The sequence below is a fragment of the Odocoileus virginianus genome, chromosome 34 (genome assembly GCF_023699985.2).
Source record: "Odocoileus virginianus isolate 20LAN1187 ecotype Illinois chromosome 34, Ovbor_1.2, whole genome shotgun sequence".
Classification (NCBI taxonomy): Eukaryota; Metazoa; Chordata; class Mammalia; order Artiodactyla; family Cervidae; genus Odocoileus; species Odocoileus virginianus.
This window is the reverse complement of record NC_069707.1, coordinates 35,427,635-35,452,733: the sequence shown is the minus strand read 5'-3', so window position 1 is coordinate 35,452,733 and position 25,099 is coordinate 35,427,635. Positions and strand designations below refer to the sequence as shown.

Sequence of the window (25,099 nt, the reverse complement as noted above, 5' to 3'; positions counted from 1 at the left end):
TAACATTTCAGTGAAACGTTACACATGAAACTTCACACATGACATTATCTAGAAATGTAGTTTCAGAGTCTACAGCAATTTTGTGAGGATGGAAATAAATTAAAAATCACTGGATCAAAGGAAACGCATTGCAATGTGGCCAGCAGCATCAAGAAATTCTGAATGACATGTCAAAAGAGTAAGATTTATTTCAATCTATAAGGAGACGATGAATCATGTTACGACCTCTGGGATAGCCAACATAATTTGGCACATTAATAATGAATTTATGAAGGAAAAAACCCACAGTAAACAGAGAAGATGCCAGGACTAAACTCCACAATGTTTATGCATGTTATGTTTATGCATCTAATAACCGAGGGCTTGGGGAAAAGTTAACCAGAGGCATCCACTCCTTTTCACTCCCAGGCCCCCAGTACTGGCACATGCTATGCAGTTATCACGGTAGAGGGGCTGGGATGGCCTGTGTGGAGTCTGTGGCGTCTGCTGAGGCTGCTAAGGGCAGCGGTTTGTTTTGCAAGAGAATATCTATTGTTTCTATTCCACCCAAATGAAATAAGCTTACACCTGTAACTTAAGGGAAAGCTTTTATTCACCTTTTCCACCTCTCATAGAGGGTGGCTGTTGGGAGGAGGTGGAGGGAAAGCCCCAATTAGTGAGTAAATGTTTATTTGATGATATTATAATTACTATAGGCATTCACCGAACATGATTTCACACACACACACACACACACACACACACACACACACACAAATGATGAAATGGCATGGATGTTTCAAATTGTTCACAAATAGGGATCATTTTAAATGTTAGTAAATTCTGCATAGAGAGAACAGTAGAATTAGAAAGCAGCCTTCCCAGAATTTGTGTATTTTTCTGCTCTTATACATGTACCACTCTGTCAACGGGATTTACTTCATACATTTAGGGAAATGTTTGTGAGAAGATAATTGCTGAGCGAGCTCTAATTACTGACCTTGTACTGGGGCCAGTATAGTGAATGAGAGCAAGAATTACATGAAGGTGAGCACACACCCATGAAAAGTGCAGGGAAAGGAGTGTGGGGACAGAGTACATGCAATAATTTCTACATTTGAAGGAAGACAATTCTATATACAAAAAACATCTATGTGTACACATGATTTGTGCAAATACAACATGAAGTTACTAAGACCATCACCACTGCAGTCTTTATATTGCAGGAAATGTCACCTCACATTTCCACATCAACAACTTTTAACTGAGACAGAATGCTGACTTTTATTCCCCTGCTTGTAATTTATTTGGGAGCTGTTTCAGCTACAAAATTTTTTTTCACGTAAGAAAATCCTTTAAAATGTAATTCTCAAAGTGGAAGAGAGGAAAATGAAATGTGAGTGGGGTAGGATAATATTAAATAAGCATTACAGTCTTTAAAATATAATAAATACACATTTAAAGAAAGCTTTCTATTAGCCAAAAAATATTCCCAAACCAGGTTTTCCTGCAGGGTTAACTTAACAATATTGATTTTTATGAATGCAAGAATAAAAAAATGAAAATGAAAACTCATACAAAAAATTCTACCTATGCATTAAAAAATGCATGCAATAAATTAAATGTAAACTCTACTTTAGGGTTCTGGTGGGAAATCACTCTAGCTTTGCTCTCGTGATTTATGGATGTCCCCAGAATTCTATTCATGAAATTATATTCTTTAACTAGATGACAGAAAATTTACTTTTTTATGTATATGGGGCAGCAATAATCTAGTAAGACTGACTTAATTAGATCATCACAATCCATCCATCTTCCAACAAGAGATTATGATTTAGATATTCTGTCCCCCCAATTCAGAAACATTGAAACACATCAAATACCCTATGGAGAAACTGGAGTTCTGATCTGAAGACTGAATTATTTGCAAATACTTCAGAGAAAGCTTGAACTTCATTTAGTCCTAGATATAAAGCAAAACTTAAAAAAAAAAAAACCCCTATAGCAGAAGGAATTACTGTGCAACTCTACTACCATGAAATAATAATATACAACTCAATATCATTACAAGTAACAAAAACATTCTTCAGAAAAGCTTAAAAGGAGGGTGAAAAATAATATTGAAATTAGCCTAAATAGTTCCATTTTACTTTTACAAAATTTTTTTAGATAAAATAAATAGAATAGTCATGAGTTTGATCAATTTTAGGACATAATTTAAATTTCCATGGCAATTCACTTCCTAACTAGTAATGTAGTCACATATGTACCAAAAAATAAATTAAAAAATTTAATGCAATATGAAAAAGGAATATAATAAGCCTGACATCATTCTTTGGTTTGTGGAAAGAAAAGCAGGCTAAAAACTCAAACCAAATAATACCATCAAAATAAGTTATATTTTTAGAGAATGACTGAGTGAAGTGAAGTGTTAGTTGCTTAGTCATGTCCAACTCTTTGTGATCCCATGGACTGACTGTAGCCCGCAAGGATCCTCTGTCCATGGAATTCTCCAGGCAAGAATACTGGAGTGGGCTGCCATTTCCTTTTCCAGGAGATCTTCCCCACTCAGGCATCTAACCCAGGTCTCCTGCACTGCAGGCAGATTCCTTACTCTCTGAACAACCAGGGAAGTCCCTATGACTGACTAAAGAAGCGTAAAACTTGTATAACAGAGACTTAATATCAATTAAGAAAATATATGTTTTTTTTCACTTTTAAGTGTAGGCAATAAAACATGTGAGTACATTCTTTTTACTAAACTGACAAGTTATAAAATGTATAGTCTACTATGAATAAGTGAGACCTAATCAAACTTAAAACCTTTTGTACAGCAAAGGAAACCATCAGCAAAACTAATTGATAGCTTGGAGAATGGAAGAAAATATTTGCAAACAAGGCAAATGACAAGGGGTTAATGTCCGAATATACAAACAGCCTGTACAACTGAACGTCAAATAAAACAAACCACCCAATCAAGAAATGGGCAGGAGCCCTAAACATTCTCCTGAAGAAGACATACAGATGACCATCTGACACATGAAATGATGCTCAAGATCCTAATTATAAGAGAAATGCAAATCAAACCCAAAATGATGTATCACCTCACATGTGTCAGAATGGCCATCATCAAAAAGTTTACAAATAATAAATCTTGGAGAGGATGTGAAGAAAAGGGAATCCTCGCACACTGTTGGTGGGAATGCAAACTGGTGCAGCTACTATGGAGAACAGTATGGGGGTTCCTTAAAAAGCTAAAAATAGAACCCTAACCCTAACAATCACATGATGCAGCAATCTCACTTCTGGGTATATATCCAGAAAAGACAGAACTCTAATTCAGAGATACATGCATCCCAATGTTCATAGCAGCACTATTCACAGTAGCCAAGACATGGAAACAAACTCAAGTCCCCTTCAACAGACAACTGGCTTAAGGAAAGTGACTGAGTGCTCAGTCGTGTCTGACTCTCTGCGATCCCAGGGACTGTGTGTAGCCCACCAGGCTCCTCTGTCCACGGAATTCTCAATATTGGAGTGGGTAGACATTCTCTTCTCAAAGGGATCTTCCTGAGGCAGAGATTGAACCCGCATCTCCTGCAGCTCTTCCGTTTGCAGCTGAATACTTTATCACTGATTCATCTGACTTAAGCAGGTATGGTATAAACATACAATACACATGTAAATATACATACAATGAACTATCAGTCATAAAAAGAATAAAATATTGTCATTTACAGTAATATGGATGGATCTACAGAATATTTCAATTAGTGAAGTCAGACACAGAAAGACATATACTATATGGTATCACTTACATGTGGAATCTAAAAACAGTGCAAATGAATCCATATACAGAACAGAAAGAGACTTAGTTATTAAAGGGGAGATGGAGGGAGGGAGAGACAAAGTAGGAGTATGTGATTAATGGGTACAAGCTACTATACATAAAATAGATAAGCAACAAAAATCTACTGTATACAACATGGAATTATATTCAGTATCTTACAATGAACTGGCTCCAAATTGGGAAACAAAAATGTTAAGCCTGTATATTGTCACCCTGCTTATTTAAATTATATGCAGAGTTCATCACGTGAAAAAGTGGGCTGGATGAAGCACAAGCTGGAATCAAGTTTGCAGGGAGAAATATCAATAACCTCAGATATGCAGATGGCACCACCCTTATGGCAGAAAGCAAAGAGGAACTAAAGTGCCTCCTGATGAAAGTGAAAGAGGAGAGTGAAAAACTTGGCTTAAAACTCAACATTCAAAAAATGAAGATCATGGAATCTGTACCATCACTTCGTCGCATATAGATGGGGAAACAATGGAAACAGTGACAGACTATTTTCTTGGGCTCCAAAATCACCAGATGGTGACTGCAGCCATGAAATTAAAAGACGCTTGCTCCTTGGAAGAAAAGCTATGACTAACCTAGACAGCATATTAAAAAGCAGAGACATTACTTTGCCAACAAAGGTCTGTCTAGTCAAAGCTATGGTTTTCCCAGTAGTCATGTATGGATGTGAGCGTTGGGCCATATAGAAAGCTGAGTGCTGAAGAATTGATGCTTTTAAACTGTGGTGTTGGAGAAGACCCTTGAGAGTCCCTTGGAAAGCAAGGAGATCCAACCAGTCAATCATAAAGGAAAATCAGTCCTGAATATTCATTGGAAGGACTGGTGCTGAAGTTGAAACTCTAATACTTTGGCCACATGATGTGAAGAACTGACTCTTTGGAAAAGACCCTGATTCTGGGAAAGACTGAAGGCAAGAGGAGAAGGAGACGACAGAGGATGAGATGGTAGGATGACATCACCAACTCAATGGACATGAGTTTGAGCAAGCTCCAGGAGTTAGTGATGGACAGGGAAATGGGGTGTGCTGCAGTCCACGGGATCACAAAGAGCTGGACATGACTGAGTGATTTAACTGATCTTAAACTATTCTCTAGGGCATCTTCCCGAGCCAGGGAATGAATCCTGGTCTCTCACATTGCAGGCAAATTCTTTACCATCTGGGCTATCAGGAAAGCTACCAAATAAAATATAATGGAATATAATGTTAAAAAACAATCTGAATCACATTGCTGTACAGCTGAAACTAACAAAATATGGTAAACAAACTATACTTAAGGCCTCGTGTAATCAGACATAGCATTACTGCACTTTATGAAATGAGATAGATATTTTTACAGAGCTTTTGAATCCATACTTAGACTTCTCATTTTGATACTCTACCTATGAAACAACTAACTACATTCAACCATTCTTTCTTTCATAAGCATGTGTGTTGTATGTGTACTGTGGGGGGAGGCAATACAAGTGTTTATGTGTTAGATTAGGGTTTGTTCTTTATAATATTGTTAATGTTTTGATTAAGTGCAAGTTCAAACATGAATCTGTGAATTATTTCAGGTGAATTTGTTCTATTATTTCAAAGATGACAAAAGTACATTTATCATAAATAAGTCTTTGAAATTTTAGGAATATGCATAATTTTAGGGCAAGATTATTTCCTTGAAAATCTGAGCTAAATGAAGTATATTTATTTCAACAAAAACAGCAAAACAATACATGATCATTTCATTTCTCAGAGTGAAAATGTTTAAAGTGATAAGGAGAATTTCTAGAAACTATGGTATTATTGACCTATTTTATGGCAATCTCATACTTGCAGGCATCAAAATATACATCTGAGACTAAAGTTCAGAATCTGAGGAAATTGGGAACACTGGGGTATGAAATACATCCTGTTTTCTGAAACCCAAATAAAAATGTAGCCCTCCTGACAAGCTATTCAAGGAAAATTTTAGAACAGAATGGACCTTTAGAGATCATCTAATTTAAACTTTTCATATAGAGCTGAGAAGTAGAGAATTAGAGGGGTGAAAGGACTCACTAAGGTTACGAGTGTTATTTGAGCCAGGATTGAAAACTCACGATTCCTGACTCCCAGTTCAGGGTTCCTCAATTCACTATATAGCATACTTTTTTCCTTCTTGAATACTTTCATTCATAAAAGGAAGTTTTGAAAATGAAATGTCTTAGTTTGGAAGCATATAGTGTTATTATTATATTACTTTTGTCTAAGATACATTTTTAAAACTAGAAAATTGTATTCATAGTCACATTAATGATATGCTATAGTAGAAGTGTGTATAATTCATAATATTAATATAAATGTTTCTTCCTAGTATTTAATAATTTAGAAGTAATACACACAGAAATTGGGCAAATTATAATTCAATTACTTGGGTAGTAATAAATAAAAGATGATAGCTTGCCAATATCTGATACAGATCTTTATTCAGACTTAAAAATATAAACTTTGGCCTTCCTTTATATTTATAATTAAATAAAACTATCTAAAAATGAATATAACAGGTAAACAATATTGCTTTCAAATCTAGGAAATGAGAACTATTACTATTGGTCTGTAAAATGCAAAAAACTAAATTTTTAGTTAAGTGCATTTCCCCAATAGGTAATCGATATGGTGCCACAAACAGTAAAAATTATTTTTGAACATTTAATATAATCCATATTTAGACTTTTAGTATAGTTGCCAATTTTCTAACATTGCATAAAGACAAAACAGTAAAGGAAGTGTTCATCTAGTATTTGATGCTACTGTGAAGAATATTAAGATTTTTGTTTAAGACAAACTATTTTCAAAGTTAACCCTGTTAAGAGTATTTAGCAGATTTTAGAATCCAATTCAGTTTTAGGATCTCTAGGCAAAACTGTAAGAGAGTGCATAATCCTGTGATATAATCTCCCCTTTAAAAAGTAAAGAAGTATGACCATACCATCTTCATCAGTTTGAATAATCGTCTCTTCACTCTCCTTCCTGCCTTCTGGATTGGTGAGGATCATCTTGAGGCTGACGTTTGTATATGGCGGCAGATGGTTCACAACATGCTGAGGGGCTTTGGGGTCCATGTCCAAACAGCCTGCCTTGCTCTCATTGTGACCACGGAAGAAATGGTAGCAGATAGTGACATTAAACGTGTGGCACCGGGTGATGTTGTAGCCCAAGGATTCCCAGTCCACAGCAATGCGCCTTGCCTGGATTTCAGCAATCTTTAACGTCTTTGGGGTTCGCATAGGTTCTGAAAAATAAATCAGGTATGCAGACAGCTGTCAGCTTTACCATGAATCATCTTGAAAAAGAATAACACTGCACATGACACAACATGTGTGAACCTACAAAAATCAGAAAGTCGTTGTTTATTGTTTCTTTATTTACTCATGATCTTACTTTATTTGGGGGGCCACACCATGTGGCACATGGAATCTTAGGTCCCCGACCAAGGGCTGAGCCTGTTGAACCTGTACTCCCTGTAGTGGAAGAGCAGAGTTTTAACTGTTTGACCACCAGGGAAGTTCCTCATGATTTTGTTCTTGAGGTTTCTGTCAGGGGCTATGATTTACCAATGTAAAAAGAAAAAGAAAAAACCGTCAAAGGTCCATAGTCCATAGTTCTCAGGAACATGGCAGAAAAATAAAAATCTGAAAATGTGGCCATGACGCTTTTATAGTTGTTTCTGTTGTTACTGCCCTATTCCCCATCTTTTGTCATTATTGAGCAAGTGAATTAGCTAATACATCATAATGGATAAGAGTCAACATGTTCTGCTCTATGATTTATCATGTCACCAAGCTATGCTGTATACTAATTAGTCTAATTGTATCACTAAACTACCATTTACAAAAATGACGCAGATATTAATTAACATTTATAATTTCAGTAATGATGTTGTTCATCAAAGCAGAAAAATATCTGAGAAAAATTGCAAGAACACATGTGGATATACACACAGTCATCTATCCTTTTTGATCTCTTTTTGTCTTTCTCTAGGAAACACTCAGGTTTGACAATCCATAGAGTGTCACCCAAACCAAACTGGGAGGTGAATTTCCATCCAACTGGAAAATTCTGGCAGAACTAAACACTCTGAAGAATTGAGTCCATCCATCACTGCTTCCCAAGTGTATAGTTTTCTCATGCAAGACTAACTTTAATCGTCTAACTTAATAAAAATAATTGCTCTATGAAAGTCATGGCCATGGCAAAGTCTACATAGTAAACAAATATACAGCAAAACTTTAATACATTGATTTGACAAAGAGATCAAAGTCAAGGCCGAGGTCAAGGCTTTGTTGGTGACTGTTAACTAATTAGGGATTGTCAGTGCTCCTGAAAAATAGAAATGAGTAGGAAAAAAGCAAAGAAAAATAATAAAAAATACAAAAAATCCAACATGAGTGTTTTTATTAATTTTCTTTTTTTAAGATTAAAATCCTAGTTGTGTAAAAATAATCAGGATGGTGCACAGATGGTAAGCCTAAATTACACTCTGGTGGCCATTTAATTTAAAACTATAAGACTATATATATACACACATATATACATATAAACTTTTGGTAGAACCCAAAGTTTAGGTACTCCGTCTGCTGATCTTCTGACTGTTTACAATATCCAGTCTCCCTATTTTATCACTTTTGCTTCAGTGTTTCTCTTAAGAATGTTAAATAGGCTAGAACAAAGATGTGGTTTTCAATCATTTTAAAAAAAAATCTTTAAATGTCTACTGCTATGTTAATGTTTTTCCTGCCAGGCACAAGAGTGAGATGATGACACTTTCATTTCCATCTAGTTAGACTGAAAACACAGTATTTGGCACCACTGTCCACAAACTGGCCAGACACTCATAGATAGGATCATCCAAAATTTCCCAGATAAACTGTGATCTGTGATTGTTGTAATAATCACATGAAACTGAGTGACCCTGTTGCAGTTAGTCCACAGTTTATTTGAAACGTATATAGAATGAAAAGTAAGACTTTTCCAGAAAATACCTGGCATATATAATGAAAATATCTCATATAGCAATAAGAGAAAATACCAATAAGCATTCATTTCTGTTTTAATTTTTTAGGTCTAGTAGCTATATACTTTTTTCATTTACCCTTCATTTTGAATCTGACATTTTACCCTTTACAAATTTCTCTTTGTCCAAGTGATCACTCACTCTCACACATTTTTCATTTTATTCCACTATTCAATTTGCACTTACCCTGCATTCTAATACAACTTTAAAAGACTAAGAAAAGCATAAAAGAAGTTGAAGAAGATACAAATGAAAGATATTCAATGCTCATGGATTAGAAAAATCAATATTTTTAAAATAGCCATAGTACCAAAGTAATCTACCAAGTCAATTTTCATCTCTATCAAAATTCCAATGGCATTTAAAAAAAAATAAAACAAATAATACTAAAATTTGTATGGGACCACACACACACACACAAACCCAAAGAGCCAAAGCAATCTTGAGAAATAACAAAGCTGGAGGCAACATGATCCCTGATTTCAAACTATATTACGAAGTTATAACAATTAAAACAGCATGATACTTGTATTAAAACAGAAACATAAGTCAAAGAAACACAACAGAGAGCATAGAAATAAATGCATACATATCTGGTCAACTAACTTATGACAAAGGAGTCAAGAACATGCAATGGGGAAAGAACTATCTCTTCATTAAATCATGTTGGGAAAATCAGACAGTCAAAGGAATGAAACCCAACCACTCTTTCATGCCATATTCAAAAATTAACTCAAAATGAATCAAATATCTGAAAGTAAGACCTGAAACCATAAAACTTTTAGGAAAAAATCTTAGGCTTTTTGACACAGGTTCTGGGCAATGATTTTTTTGAATCTGACACCAAAAGCAAAGGCAACAAAAGCAAAAAAAAAAAAAAAGTGAGACTACATCAAACTTATGAAAAAGTAACCACTTCAGGGGGAGAAATTATTTGCAAATCATATATATGATTAGTTAACATCCAAAATACATAAATAACTCCTACAATTAAACAGAAAAAAAATGATTAAAAAATATCCAGAACATCCAAATAGATATTTCCCAAAGAAGACATGCAGATGGTCAACATGTACATGAAACAATGTTCAATATCATTAATCATCAGGGAAATAGAAACCAAAAGCATAGTAAGATATCACCTCATACGTATCAGAATGGCTGTCATCAAAAAGACAAGAAATAGAAAGTGTTGCTGAGGATGTTGAGAAAAGGGACGCATTGTGCACTGTTGGGAACATAAATTGGTGCAGCCACTATCGAAAATAGCATTAAAGTTCCTCAAACAATTAAAAATAGAACTACCAAATGATTTAGCAATAACTATTCTGGGTATGTACCTGAAGAAAATAAAAACATTAACTCAACAAGATATATGCACCCCCATGTTCACTGCAGCTATCTTAGAAGGAAACAACTCAAGTATCCATCAAGGGATGAATATGTAAAGAAAATATATTTCATATATGTATATATGCAATACAAATATACATATGTACAATAGAATACTATTAAACCACAAAAAAGAATGAAACCTTGGCTTTTGTAACAACATGGGTAGATTTCCAGGGTATTATGCTAAGTGAAATAAATCATATAGAGAAAAACAAATACCATATAATCTCTCTAACATGTGGGGTTGTAAAAATAAAAACAAAAAATAACTCCCCCCAAAGATCATAGATTAGTTATAGAGAAGAGATTGACATTTGCCAAAAGCAGTGGATGAGGTGTCAAGAGAAATGAGTTAAAGGGGTATAAATGTATTAAAAAATAAAATGAAATAAAACTTTAAAAGGAATCTGTTTTACAGATGTATGATACAACTTCTTTGGTAGGACAGGAAGAAATTTTTAACTTTGGCAATGAGTAGAAACTATAAGGCCAATAAACGCACCCCCTCCCCCCTGCCAAAAAAAACAAAAAACAAAAGAAGCAGATAATCATAGGAATGGTTTAAATGTTACACAAGACTTTAGGGTGTAGTCATCATAGAGAGACCACCTTTCAATTTAGAGGAATATATGCATCCTTTTTAAAAAAGAAAGAAATAATAAAGTGTACACATTAATAAGAAAAAAGTAGACATGCAAAAAATGGTAAAGATAAAAAAGCTACTTAATACTTCATAGACTAAAATTTGCCTGTTATATTACTGACTACATATTAACATTTTTTTCCCAAGATAATCATAAAATAATTTAAAAAATTATTTTCTCTATTTATAAACTTAAATATCTACAAAAATAAATAGAAATTTTCTTTTCCTAACTAATCTCATTATATCCAATTTCTTTTGCCTTCTGGCTTCCCTTATTCAACCCCTTTATGGAGTACTGAAAATAGGAAATGTACGTGCTATTCGAGGTCTGCTCAGCTGCTGCAGTTAGCTGACTGCCTATTAGAACTGCTACACATTCTGAAGAGCCCTAGAGCAAGTCAGAGTTTGCAGGAGCTTGGCATTTCTCTAGGCATGGAAGAGCAAGAAGAGATGCAAATGTATGCACACTGGAGGACTCACTGTCAAAAGCAGAAATAACTCACCACTCCCCACATTTTATTCTCCTATTTCAATTTTTTAATTTTTAAAATAAAAGTACATCCAGACACTCTTAAAGACACAATTTTACATACTCAATTATTCATTTTTAAGAATTGACCAAAGACATATTTATTATGTAGTATGTAAAAAAATAGAGTTCACTTTGAGAATTTTGCTTTGGTGTATTTAATTGTTAATATAAATTAGATTTTAAAACTCTAATTCAAAATCTGGAAAAGGTAGGTTAACATATCCTATACATATGTGCATAAATCACAATCACAATACCAGTAGTGAATACTTTACTAGCTGGTATAAAAAGTGAAGATTTGTGAAAAGAAATACCTTTCTAGTAAGCAAAGAATCTTTCTACACAGTCAATATGGTATTTAAAATCTGTATTTTTCACAATGACTTGAATAAATGCTAAAAAATGAATTGTTACTACTAACATAGTGACTTAAAATGTAATTTTACTCTAACCTAGGGCAATATTCAGAAACCCACATACAACAAAGTAAACACACACACACATACAGAAGCACATCTAAAGTCAAAACTCAATTATTTTGAGCTCTAAGGCATCTGCAATAACTCAAAGGAAGTCGCTCTCTAATTAAATTTTTTCTTAATTTACATGTTCTTTATTTTTTCCAGTTTTTATTGAAGTTGGACATTCTGAGCTATATTTACATATATGTTATATATATGCTCATATATTAACACATGCACATACACACATAGATAAAACAGGCACTCTGCCATGCAACATCTCTGAAGTCTGTTAACTCTGACATGGTTTGACAACCATGTGTACATAGATTTTTTAAAATATCAGAATATAAACAGTAGGGGTGTGATAATGTTCTACTACTATGAAATCCATTCAAAGTAAATTCTATTAGAGGATTCAACAGTAAAATTACATAAAAAATTTCTCACTCTGATCCATTATTCTTATGGCTTATCAATAATAGCATCTTATTTCTGAGATATGAATCCATAAATAAAAGCTTTAACCTTTAAAATTGAATAATTAACTTTTATAGAATAAATGGAAACAGCATATTGCTCAAGACTCACTATATTACATAAAGCTGAGCATAAGTGCTTTTTAAGGGATTAAATAATTTAAAGAAATGAGCTTGTGTGGTGAATGGCATGTAGAGACATCACAGTAGCTAGTATTTCCAACAATCATCACTGGTCACCACAATGATGATAAAACAATGGGGGTCTCATTTATCAATGCATTATCTGTCAAGTGTTTTGAAATTTACTAAATGTTCTTTCTTCTTTCCAATTTTTAACTTTCCATTTTCAAATTTCTACCATGTATCCATACATGTTCTCTCTCTCTCTCTCATTTTGCTTTTCTAGCAAAATGAAATTTGGGAGAGAAACAAGAATTGATAAAAGTTGTGGAGCAAAATTTTGGCAGAAACTTGGGAAGAAATATAGCAAGGTAGTGATCTTCATGAAGCAAAGGATCATATTAAAAGTTTTGAACAAGTCATCCATCTATTATGAAACAAAAAATGGGCTGCCTATTATCTAAGTATATGATATAAGACACTGTGGAGGATTCTGAAGCAAATAAAACAATAATAGACTTCAAGGAGCCTAACATTTATTTAGTAAAAGTGATAAACTAAGAAAAAAGATAAAGAGTTAAAACAATATGATAGAAATGTATGTGAATGGAATAAGATACTATAGGAATTTAAGAAAGAGAAACAACTTCCACCTGTCAAATGGAAGAGACATTTGGATTAGGTCTCAATTAACAATGCAAGAAGATCTATAGAATAGTTTGGATAAATAATACAAATGAAGAGGAAATAAGATGCATAAATACGTAGAGGAAACTGGAGAGAATATGTAATCCCATTTGGTTGCTATACAAGTTATCTAATAGGAGATTATATAGGAAATGTTTGTTGGGAAAAGATTAGAAAAATTTTGAATGTCATAACAAGAAGTAACCTCATCTATACCTAATAGAAAGTAACAGAGAAGGAAATTAATACAGTCAATTAATTGCTTTAGAAAAATAAAGTTGGAGGTTGGATCAACTGTGCAGTCAATGGAAGTGGAGAAATCCAAACACTGCAAAGTGTTAGTGGAGAGTGAGAGGCCAGGAAGAAGTGTGACTTCAGTAGACTATGGTTTTCTTTATCTTTTCTGCCAAATATTGATCAGCTAGGGTTACCAACTTCTCTCATTCCACTTCCCTTTTATTGTTCACCTATTTCCTATTTGCTACAATGAGAAAGGTCACATGAAATCAAGAAGTAATAAATAGATATAGCAGAAAAGTGGCATATCAAATCTATGACCAGTAATGTACAATTAGCAGATAAATAAGGAAGTATAACATCACTGCCCCTATTTAAATTCTAAACAGATCTACCATGGGATTTATGTCAGTAATAGTTTTTGTGGCAAATATTTAATACATTTTGATAGGACAAAATGAAAAACTACTTAATAACTCAACAAACATTAAGAAAAATTCAGACATGGGTCAACAGAGAGTGCTGATTTTGAGTCACTTCTCAACAGCAAGTGGTTCTGTAAAGTGCCTCTTTATCTTCTCAGAACAAACAACCCTCATTTGAAGACATGTATTCTTCCAACAGCCCCTAAGCTGAGCCATTAAGTACTTCCACCCAGTGCCAAGAAGTAAAAGCCAGGGATGGTTAATAAGTGGTTCTAGACAACAGATAAAAGGAAATTCAATTTGTGGTATTTGCTGAACAGCACGTGACACTACAGGTCAATATCCAGGTGCTTCTGTAGTGATCATCTCTGGTTATTCTGAAAGAGCTGTGAAAACAAAAGCTTTAACAAATATAAGAGAATCAAGGGCAGGGATCACATTTCCCTAGAATCAGATTTTAGTGATAAAACTTATTATCCAGCTGACAGTCAGAGAGGAAGAGAAGATATCCCAAAGCTCATGCCAAGAAGAAAAGGAAGATCTTGTCAAAGATGTCACAAAGTAAGAACACCGAAGCGTGATGGGGAGCGTCGCGCTCCTGGCTGCTTTTCCATGAGGAAGCTTAGAAGCTGACTGCAAAGTACAATTTCCATTCCATTTATGAAAACAAATACTGGAGAAGTGAATTTCTTGACTGCCAGAGAAAATATTTGTTAGTGTAAAAAATAATTGAGATGAAATGTCTGAACAAAAGTGACTTTTTTTTTTTTAAAGGAAGGAAACATTGGCATACCACGGGGGAGGAAAACGCTTAAGTGCTCTGGAAGACACTGTGTTTACTTTCGCCATCTGATGCTTTGTATTTTTATTCTTTTCCTCATGGTAATGACTGAGAATAATCAAGGTTTTACACTGCACATCTTTTCAATCTTACAGCATCATTAGTCTTGCCAAAAAGATTTCATCTCTGCTCCCACAGGTCAAATTGAGTTAATGATAAGTTGGTGAGATGACTTGATTAGTACTGTAACATGAGAGAGCCTCAGGTCCAGGAATAATCACAAACCAACTGTCAGCTCTTTTGGCTTTCTGGCTGTGTTGTTGAAATGACATGCTTGGACTCAGGGGATATAGAATGACAGGGGGTGCATGGTTCACTCAGCTCTCCTACAGAGTCAGAGAAATATTTACCCAGTACCCTCAGAATAATACGAAGCACATCATCAAATTAAACCAAAATATGTCTTCACTGCTTTCAAGAGCCTGACGGAAGCTCATCAGATAATTCTAGCAACATTTGCATCCTCTCTACAATAATGATAAGGAAATTGTTTGATTTTCAAAAATACATACTCACAAAGTGACAAAGAAAAAGACAAAAATAATTACTTTTTCCAAAAGTTAAATCCTAATGTTTGTCTTATTAAACCTAATTCTCGAAATATGGGGACTTGAAAATTTGGGGACTCTTTTTTTCACTTAAATTTTTATATAATAATATTAGACTGTGTTGGAAGAAACATGTAACTACAATCAGTGAATCCACTTTAATTCATCTCTGACATTGCATATTCTGCTTATGTGTTATACTTTAAACAACACTTAAGACATAAAACATAAAACACATATACCTGGATAATACATGAAATAGAGAAAGAAAAGGCATTTTAAAATATTTCTTAAAAAAAGAAAAATCTCCTACCATAATATAAACTTTATTTTTCTAAAATATGTTTAGCAAAAACATTTTTCAGACACAAAAATATAGTGATTGCATACTATCTTTAAAAATTATTATGTAAAACACTACTTCATAACATACAGTGTATAAAACAAGAAGACTAGAGAGGAGCTGCATACAACTATGACAAAACAGGGAACCGGCCTGATGCTCTGTGATGGCCTATGGGGGGGGATGGGGGGAGGGGATGGAGGCTCAGGTGGGAGGTGTTGTGTGTATAATTATGGCTGATTTGTGCCGTTGTATAGCAGAAACACAACACTGTAAAGCAATTCCCTCACCCCCCAGTTAAAAAGTAATTTAAAATAAATAAAGTGAGAGAAAAAGAAAAAAAAACTTTGAGGGAATTTCCAGTGGCTTCTCCACTCCTAAAAAGAAGATAAGTGATGCACTTACATTGAACTAAAAGATGTAAATATTTTGTATACCAAGCAAAGTGGTTGGTCCTGTAGTACATGCTTGGAACACTTATTTCCCGAAAAATAAAGCAACTAATTTTAATATGTTTTGCATTCAAGAGCTAATGAAAATAGAACTTAAGAACTCAATTCTGTGATGTCTCCAATTCTTCACCTCTCCTTGGATCCACACTGTTGGCCATGTGACTTTACAACCCTTAGCACCGAAGAAGTGGGGTCTATTTACCATCTTTGATGTGGTACTTGCCTCGTGACTTGCTTTGGTCAACAGAAAGAGGCAAAAGTGGTGTTGTGTTGATTTTCAGCCTTTATCGCAAGAAGTTCTGTGATCTCCTCCTGCTCTTACACCTCCACCATCACTTCTGGACTAAGAGATGCATACGGAACCCAGCTGAGTTAGTCACCTCGTTGTACAAGTAAAGGTTGTCTAGATCAGCCAATAGCGAGTCCACCAGCAGATGTGTGAGCCAGACATGAAGATCAGAGGCTTTCTGCCGCTGATGAGATTTTGTGGCTAATCATCACTCAGCATTTTGATATAAAGTGAAGTGAAGTCACTCAGTCATGTCTGACTCTTTACAAGCCCACCAGGCTCCTCCGTCCATGGAATTTTCCAGGCAAGAATACTGGAGTGGGTTGCCATTCCCTTCTCCAGGGGATCTTCCCTACCCAGGGATCGAACCCAGGTCTCCCACATTGCAGGCAGATGCTTTAACCTCTGAGCCACCAGGGAAGCCCAATTCTGATATAAGCTCTACCCTTAATCTCTGTTGCTGTTGAGTCACTAAGTTGTGTCGAACTCTTTGAGACACCATGAACTGCAGCAAGCCGGGCTTCCCTGTCTTTCACTGTTTCCTGGAGTTTGCTCATATTCACGGCCATTGAGTCAGTGATGCCATCCAACCATCTGGTCCTCTTCTGCCTTCTTCTCCTTTTGCCTTCAATCTTTCCCAGCACCAGGGTCTCCAATGAAACGGCGCTTTGCATCAGGTGACCAAAGTATTCGAGCTTCAGCTAATCTCATGCAGTAAATTACATTAACATTTGTGTGAAGATTACATTAGTGATCCCTGCATAGAACAGTACTTAACAAATTTTATTTCTCTAAAACTGAATTGTGCTGAGCCACTATGTACTTATTTATATTATTTTTATTTTGAAATAAACATTTATTAAGGGCTTGATTATTAAGGGCCAGATATCATGGAAGTATATGACATAAAAGACTTTAAATGAATTTGTTTTTGTCTTTATTTCCTGAATGCTCTTTGAGAGTAGGTTCATGTCTTCACTGCGCTCTCACAGATACTAATTTATTAAACACAGGACTAATAATTCTATGAGACATAAGACATGCAATACTTTATTCTAAGCTATGATAAAATTGAGAGTCATTTTCTAGCACCCTAATCCATTACTGAGACATAAAATTAAATATTTTAATTTTTACATCAGTATGTTTATAGGTAGATATAAAGTGAATCAGCAATATAATCTAAATTTCTTTACTTTTGAGTGGATAGGTCTAACATAAAAATACATTTACATATATTTTTACCCTTGTGGCTCAGCTGGTAAAGCGTCTGCCCACAATGCGGGAGACCTAGGTTCATTCCCTGGGTCAGAAAGATCCCCTGGAGAAGGAAATGGCAACCCACTCCAGTATTCTTGCCTGGAAAATTCCATGGAGGGAGTAGCCTGGTAGGCTACAGTCCATGGGGTACCGAAGAGTCAGACACAACTGAACGACTTCACTTTCTTTCAAGGTATCCAAATCCGTCTAACACTTCTTGGTTCGATGCATGAGACAGGGTGTTTGGGGCTGGTGCACTGGGATGACCCAGAGGGAAGGGATGGGGAGGGAGGTGGGAGGGGGGCTCAGGATGGGGAACACATGTACACCCACGTCTGATTCATGTCAATGTATGGCAAAAACCACTACAATATTGTAAAGTAATTAGCCTTCAATTAAAATAAATAAATTAAAAAAAAAGAAATAGTACATGTTTTCCTCAACTACATAACTCCTACGTAGTAAAAGAAAAGTTAAGAGGCCTCATTTTAAGTGAAGCTATCTTATGACATGAAGTCCTTTAAGCCCCCTAAAATAAACTACAATGATTACATTATAATGATATTCCAAGTATGTAGGCTCATTTCACTCCTTACAAAAATCATAATTTTAATACATTAACTTAGATCCTGCTCTCAGTCCTTCTGGAAACTTACAAAACAGACTGATTTGCTTTGGATCACATTTCTGAAGAAAGACAATAAAATTTCTAAATGATAAGAGAAAAAAGCCATAGCAATACAAATTTTGAAAGCGATAGTAGCTATTGACATACTGGAACACATCATTTGATTTAATAAAATGCAAATGTCTGGTAACTTGCTTGCTTCGGGGGAACAAAAAGGACTGTAGAGGTGATGATTATTTGTCCATTTCCTTTTCTGAAGCCACCACTTATTCTACGCTTTCATGCATGATTAACAGCTTGCAGATCCTTCACATGTAATCAATAGTTGTGAAGTTTTATATTAGGTTTAGAGATTAGGAAGCCTTGATTATAAATTTTATCGATTTGTACAGCTTAGCTGCAGAAATCCCTGTACATTTTTCAGAGATTAAATTAAAAGGAGATATATGGCTGACACACACTAGAAATGCCAGTGTGATGATAAGATGTGACCTCTTTATACCCATTCCTCCAGATGAAAAAAAATCCATCTAGCACACTAAAACATGAATCAGCATGTCAACAAGCGTCAAGTTGAGATAGTAAATACAGTGAAAATGTGACAAAAAGAATTACAAAACCACAAAGAAACCTGCCTCACACTATAATAATTACAGGAGACTTGAAAGAATTAATTGCTTCAGCTCATTTTTAACTTAGGAAATCGACAGAGATAAGAATAATGAACTCCTTAACTCACACTTGGGAAAATCTGAGCCTATATTAAAATGGAAGATTCACAATCTTTTTTAAGATAAAGGAACGAGGACAAACTTAATTACTAGAAAAATAAATATAATCATTTTAAAGTTAGCAAATAACCTAGTGAATATAAAATTCATAACCAAATCTGCTTTATGAATATTCCTGTTTCAAAAACTCTTAAGGAACTGCATTATATATTATGTACATTGTTTCAGGTCTGAATATTCCTACCTTAAAATCTTTTAAGAAACTCTGTGTTCAGGTTTCCTATATTAATATGGAAACTTGAAATCAGAAAATATACCCTATATATATGGAAATAAATAGTACATATAAAACAGGCCTTGAAGAAACAATGCTAACTAAATAAATGTTAGAATAATTCATTAGCTAATAGATTTGCCATATAGAGCCAACTTTTAAAACACAGCATAAACTCCAGAGTTAACTCCTACTAGGATAATTAATTTTAACAAATATCTAGCAGATAATACAAATGGGCCAGACTAGTTCTTCAGGATAAAAAAATTAAATTAGACATGACTCCCTTCTGCGTACAACTCACAGTGTGGAGAGGTACAAGTCCGCACACAGGTAAGCTGTATCTTAATGTGGTACAAATAACACTATGGGCCAAAGAGGCACATGAAACTGTATAACTTCAATGGTAGGAACAATAAGCTGCTTCACCACAGTAGTAAAGATCAAGCTCCTTTTGGATGATTAGATGTTTTCACAATGAAGGGGGTGGACATGAAGGGCCTTCAGAAACAAAGAATACCAGGGTTGCAGAGAATCCTGGTTGTCATTTTGGACAGGGAAGAACTTTAGCCACACTTTCATTATTTTTCCATTAGTGTATTTATCCATGTAGGGAGGAGCAAAATATATATTGGAAAGGCAAACGCTTCTGAATATAATCTCCAACTGGTTCCCTGAACTCTGGATTCATATATCCAACTGCCTTCCAGTCATCTCAACTGAGTGGGCTAAAGGGCATCTCAAACAAAAATCCGCAAAACTAAGCGACTACTATTCCTTAGCCTATTTATCATTAAATACTTTTGCAAGTCTTTCCCATCTCTGTAAAATAACTCCACATTCTAGGTATCCAGGCCAAAAACCTTAGAGTCATCCTAAGGACTTCGTTCACCTCACACTATACACCCATTTGATCAACAATTTTATCCCTCCTCTCTACGATATATGTTTAGCTTCTGACCACTTATCACTACTTCTAGCACTGCTGTTTCTTTGATCTTTGCCACTATCACCCCAGGACTGCAACTAGTGAAACTGAATTCAGACTAAACTGGAATGAACATCTGCTTCTATTTTTGCTCCTCTTAGTTGTCAGAAGGACCCCTAAAAACCCTCCAGTGATGTCCACCTACGTCAGAGGAAGAGTGAAAGTCAACCATCACAATGGGCTTCTAGGTGTGGCGTGTTCTCCTACCCACCCCATCCCCACCCTTGCTCCCTGTCTGACCTCATCTCCCACTACTCTGTCTAATCTATACATTGCTGTTTAGCTGTTAGGCAGTGAGGTCACTCTTTTGAGACCTCATGGACTGTATCCCACCAGGCTCCTCAATTCATGAGATTTTCCAGGCAAGAATACAAGAATGGGTTGCCATTTCCTCTTCTGGGAGATCGTCCTGACCCAGGGATTGAACCCCTGTCTCCTGCAACCACTGAGACACCTGGGATACTCAATCTGCATATCAGATGCCACTTAAGCAGCCAGGCACATTTTCGCCTCTGGCAGGGCCTTTCCACTTCCTCTTCCTTTTGCCTAGAATATCCTCCCAGATAGACATTTTTCTTACTCCATCTGCCGCTACAGGGCTTTAATCAAATGTCATATGTTACTGAAACTTTCCTTATTATTTAAAATCTATTGTCTGTTTACTGCTTCATTTTTCTCCCTAACACTTACTGTCATCTAATATCATCTATATTTTATTTTATTATTTCCTGTTTCAAAATTAAAATGCTTGGTGCATAATCATTGTTCATAAATATTTAGCCTGATGATTGAATGAGTGAATGAATGATGAACTAATGGATCTTTCTATCTTCTGCAGTCAATAAGTTCCTAGCACAAAATAAATGAGCTACAAATTTTGGCTGATTGAAGGTAACTTTTAATAACAGAAAAGTCACCATTAAAATTCTACCTCTAAATTTAGTTATAAAATGGAATTTAAACTACTGACCACATGTATCCTCTAGAAATAGCCTTAGCATGTTTTCATGCTTAAGAAGCAAAGACAAGATTCAATTTGAATGATAAAAATATGAAATTACTGGGAGAATTCAACTGACAGGAGGGGAAAAGGTTACTGTAGACCTTTGAAAAACTAAGATGGATGGTGTTAGGAAGTGTTCTTATTTCATTATTTTACATGTAGCTGTCAGTTTTCCCAGCACCACTTACTGAAAAGGCTATCTTTGCCAAAGATAAACTCAAAATAGATTAAAGACCTAAATATAAGACCAGAAACTATAAAACTTTTAGAGGAAAACATAAAGGAACACTCAATGTTATAAATCAAAGCAAGATCCTTTATGACCCACCTCCTAGAGTAATGGGCGTAATCAGACATTTCTCCAAAGAAGACTTACAGATGGCTAACAAAATCATGAAAAGATGCTCAACACCACTCATTATTAAAGAAATGAAAATCAAAAAAACAATGAGATTTCACCTCACACCAGTCAGAAGGGCCATCATCAAAAAGCCTACAAACAGTAAATACTGGAGAAGGTCAGTAGAAAAGGGATCCCTGTTGCACTCTTTGTGGGAATGCAAATTGATACAGCGTCTTTGGAAGATGGTAGGGAGATTTCTTAATAAAACCACCATATGACCCAGCAATCTAACTCCAAGGCATATACCCTGAGGAAACCAAAATTGAAAAAGACACACGTACCTCAATTTCCTTGCAGCATTATCTACAATAAATTTTATAGAATTTAAAAAAATTTTTAAATTTTTTACATGTCCATTGAGTGGATAAAAAAGCTGTGGTACATATACACAATGGAATATTACTCAGCCATAAAAGGGAACAATTTGAGTCAGTTCTAATGAGGTGGATGGACCTAGAGCCCTATTATAGAGAGTAAAGTAAGTCAGAAAGAGAAAGAGAAATATTGGACACTAATGCATATATATGGAATCTAGAAAGATGGTATCAATGAAATTATTTGCAGGGCAGGAATAGGGAGACACAGAGAACAGACCCATGGACATGGTGTGGGGGAGGAAGAAGGAGAGGGTGCGATGGATGGAGAGAGCAGCATGGAAACTTATACACCATGTATAGAAGACAGCCATGGGATGTGCTGTCAGGAACTCAAACAGGGGTCTGTAATGACCTACAGCGGTGGGGTGGGGAGGGAGATGGGAGAGAGGTTCACGAGGGGAAGCGCGCATGTATACGTACGGCTGATTCACGCTGATATTTGGCAGAAAACAACAAAATTCTGTAAAGCAGTTATCCTTCAATTTAAAAAAATTAAAATAAAATAAAATAAGGTGGAATATCTTTGACAGAAGGAGGTGTTTCATTTAATGTCAGAAACTTGAAAAGCACTTTAAAATTTTATTTATAATGAATATCAGGCTGGTTTAGGGATATTCATTTTGAACTGCCTTTTATTGTTATTGATTTTTAAAGTATTTTCTTATTTTCTCCACTAGGGAGCAAGTTTCTCTAGGGCAAGGAACATATTTACCATTTCACTTATTTCTTATTCAGTGCTAAGCATAGAATAAGAAAGCGATGAATATATTAACTTTAAGGAAATTTACCCAAAAGGAGATGTTATGAAATGTAAGAGATTTGAAAATTACATATCAAGATAAACCTCATCAAGACAGAAAAAAAAAATTCTTGAAGTTAATGGCTATTATTTTCAAGACCTAAGAATTAGAAGAATAAACTTTTGGTATCTTACATTATCTGATATTTCAGCTTAAAAATTAGATGTTCTCTATAAATTGAGCTTAATTCATAAATAACTGCTTTTGTTTTAGATTCCGCTGTAGAACAGCTGCGGTCATTGAACACATATTAAACATCTCTTTTATTTGCATAGAGACCTAAAGAATTAGTTCTATAATTAGAGCCTGCATCAGTACTGTTTACCATGAGTTTACTGTCAGTCATGCTCTCTGATTTCTGGGGCCAAGTTCCTTTGGGCACTGCTTATATTTGTATTAGTCTGTTTATTTTAGTGACCTGGAACAAATTTCACAAGCCTATTCCCTAGCCACATGTTTTTACATGTGGCATATTTCTTAATCTATTGAATGTAGCCACAATAGGAGAGGAGAGATGTCGGTTTGTGGATAGAGCATACATGTGTAAGAAACAGGTTAAAGGGAACGGATTGTGGAATTGGACTTTTGGTTACTACAGTGCAAGTTAGCTAACACCATATTCATCATTCTCAAATCCACAAAACAGGAAAAAATAGTACCTACCTCAGACAACAGTAAGTAGTAAGAATAAAATAAGATGCTATATATGAAGTACTTAAGAAAATACCTGGCACATTTTATAAATAAGATGTGGCTATTAATTTTATTGTAATTTTATACTGATGATCTATCTACAAACATTATCACTTGTAAGAGTAAAATCCTAGAGAAGTCGGGAAGAAGTCTCTACCCCTCCCCACCCCCACCCCAAACTGGATCACCTGTCATCTCTGGCTAGTTATTCATCTTTCATTCGCCAAGCAGAAGGTAAAAGCATTCATTTATAATTTTCAAAATGTCAAGCTAAATAAATTTTTTAAAATGATTTCTGGATTACTTGGCCCATTTTCAGGTTCTTGGAGAATATGGATGTAAAGTACTAAGGAAAATATCAACTAGAAATAAAAACAGTCCTAAACTCTAACAGGAATCTAACAGAGACCTCTACAAAAGTACAGATAATGCTGCTGAACAGATACTGAATCATTTTGAGCCTACCCACTTATTTCTCATATGCAAATACAAACTCTCTTTCTCTATAAGTGAAGTTTACAATACATCATTAAACATTAGAATTGAAAATTTCAAGAATTCTTGTTTTGAATGCAAAGCCACAGGGAGAGTTGTTTAAGAGGTTTTGCTATTTATTTATCTATCTGAATGGCTGCATAGCGACATTCCCAGCAAGCAAATGTCATGATCAACTTTTAGCTATTTATAATATTCTAATATACAGTAATGCTTTCTTGGAACACTTTAGCATGTCTTTTTGCAAACATTAAAAAAAAAAAAACTTGGCAAGCCCAAACTATCGGAGCAACTAACAAAAGGTACATCACTAGGAATTCTTTAAAACTGCATTTAATTTAAAGAATATCCAGGTGATTAGTTTTTAGATTCTTCTGAAATTATAATAACTAACTTTGAATACAGGACAATATATCCAGTTCTCTACTAATACATTCCCATAATTGAACCATATATAAAAATTCAAATAATTATATTTCAACAACTAAGGTTACTGCACTTCACTAGCATGTAAGATTTCTCTTTTGTTTTTAAAAAAATTACATCAAAAGGGGAAGGCCTTAAGAAAACCATTAAATTGTTATACTCAACAATAGGTTTGCCAATTCCATCTCATTCTCCTTTTTCTCTTTTATATACATTGAGAATGCATTTTTGTATGCATTTTCTGAAGTAAAGCATAATGCATTTCCCTGGCTCATCAAGGAATGAAGTACATCAGAAATATATATTTCAAAGACATTTTGAAATATTTTTCTTAAAATAGTCCCAGTTTGATTATTATAACCATTTAGGGAATCTTTTTTCAAAAATGTCATCCATATTTTCCTGATATCCTAAACACTCTATATTGAAAATATTAACTACAGCAATTATTCAAGCTCATCATCATGGCCTACTCTCCTGTTGAAGTTAATACTCCCTAATTTCAATATTTGTTGGACTTTTAGAATGTCCTCTCTCTTCCAAGGGAACATTTTGTGAAGACATGAGTTATGCCATATGTCTTTGACTCCATCAAGGATTAAAGCACAATGTCACATGATAAAGGCTTCTTTAAAATTTAACCTATTGAATGAAACAATGAAAAACTTGCAGTAAATAACACATTA

General features: G+C 34.9%; 1 protein-coding gene across 10 annotated transcripts in view; it reads right to left on the bottom strand.

Annotated features, from left to right (window-relative positions):
• Window positions 1-25,099, bottom strand: part of PTPRK (protein tyrosine phosphatase receptor type K) — a 594,471-nt gene that overhangs the window by 112,150 nt on the left and 457,222 nt on the right. For all 10 annotated transcript variants that reach the window (XM_070461331.1, XM_070461333.1, XM_070461334.1 and 7 more), the window contains exon 8: window positions 6,793-7,095. In XM_070461331.1, the coding sequence (XP_070317432.1) occupies window positions 6,793-7,095 (303 nt within the window). The remainder of the gene's footprint in view (window positions 1-6,792; window positions 7,096-25,099) is intronic.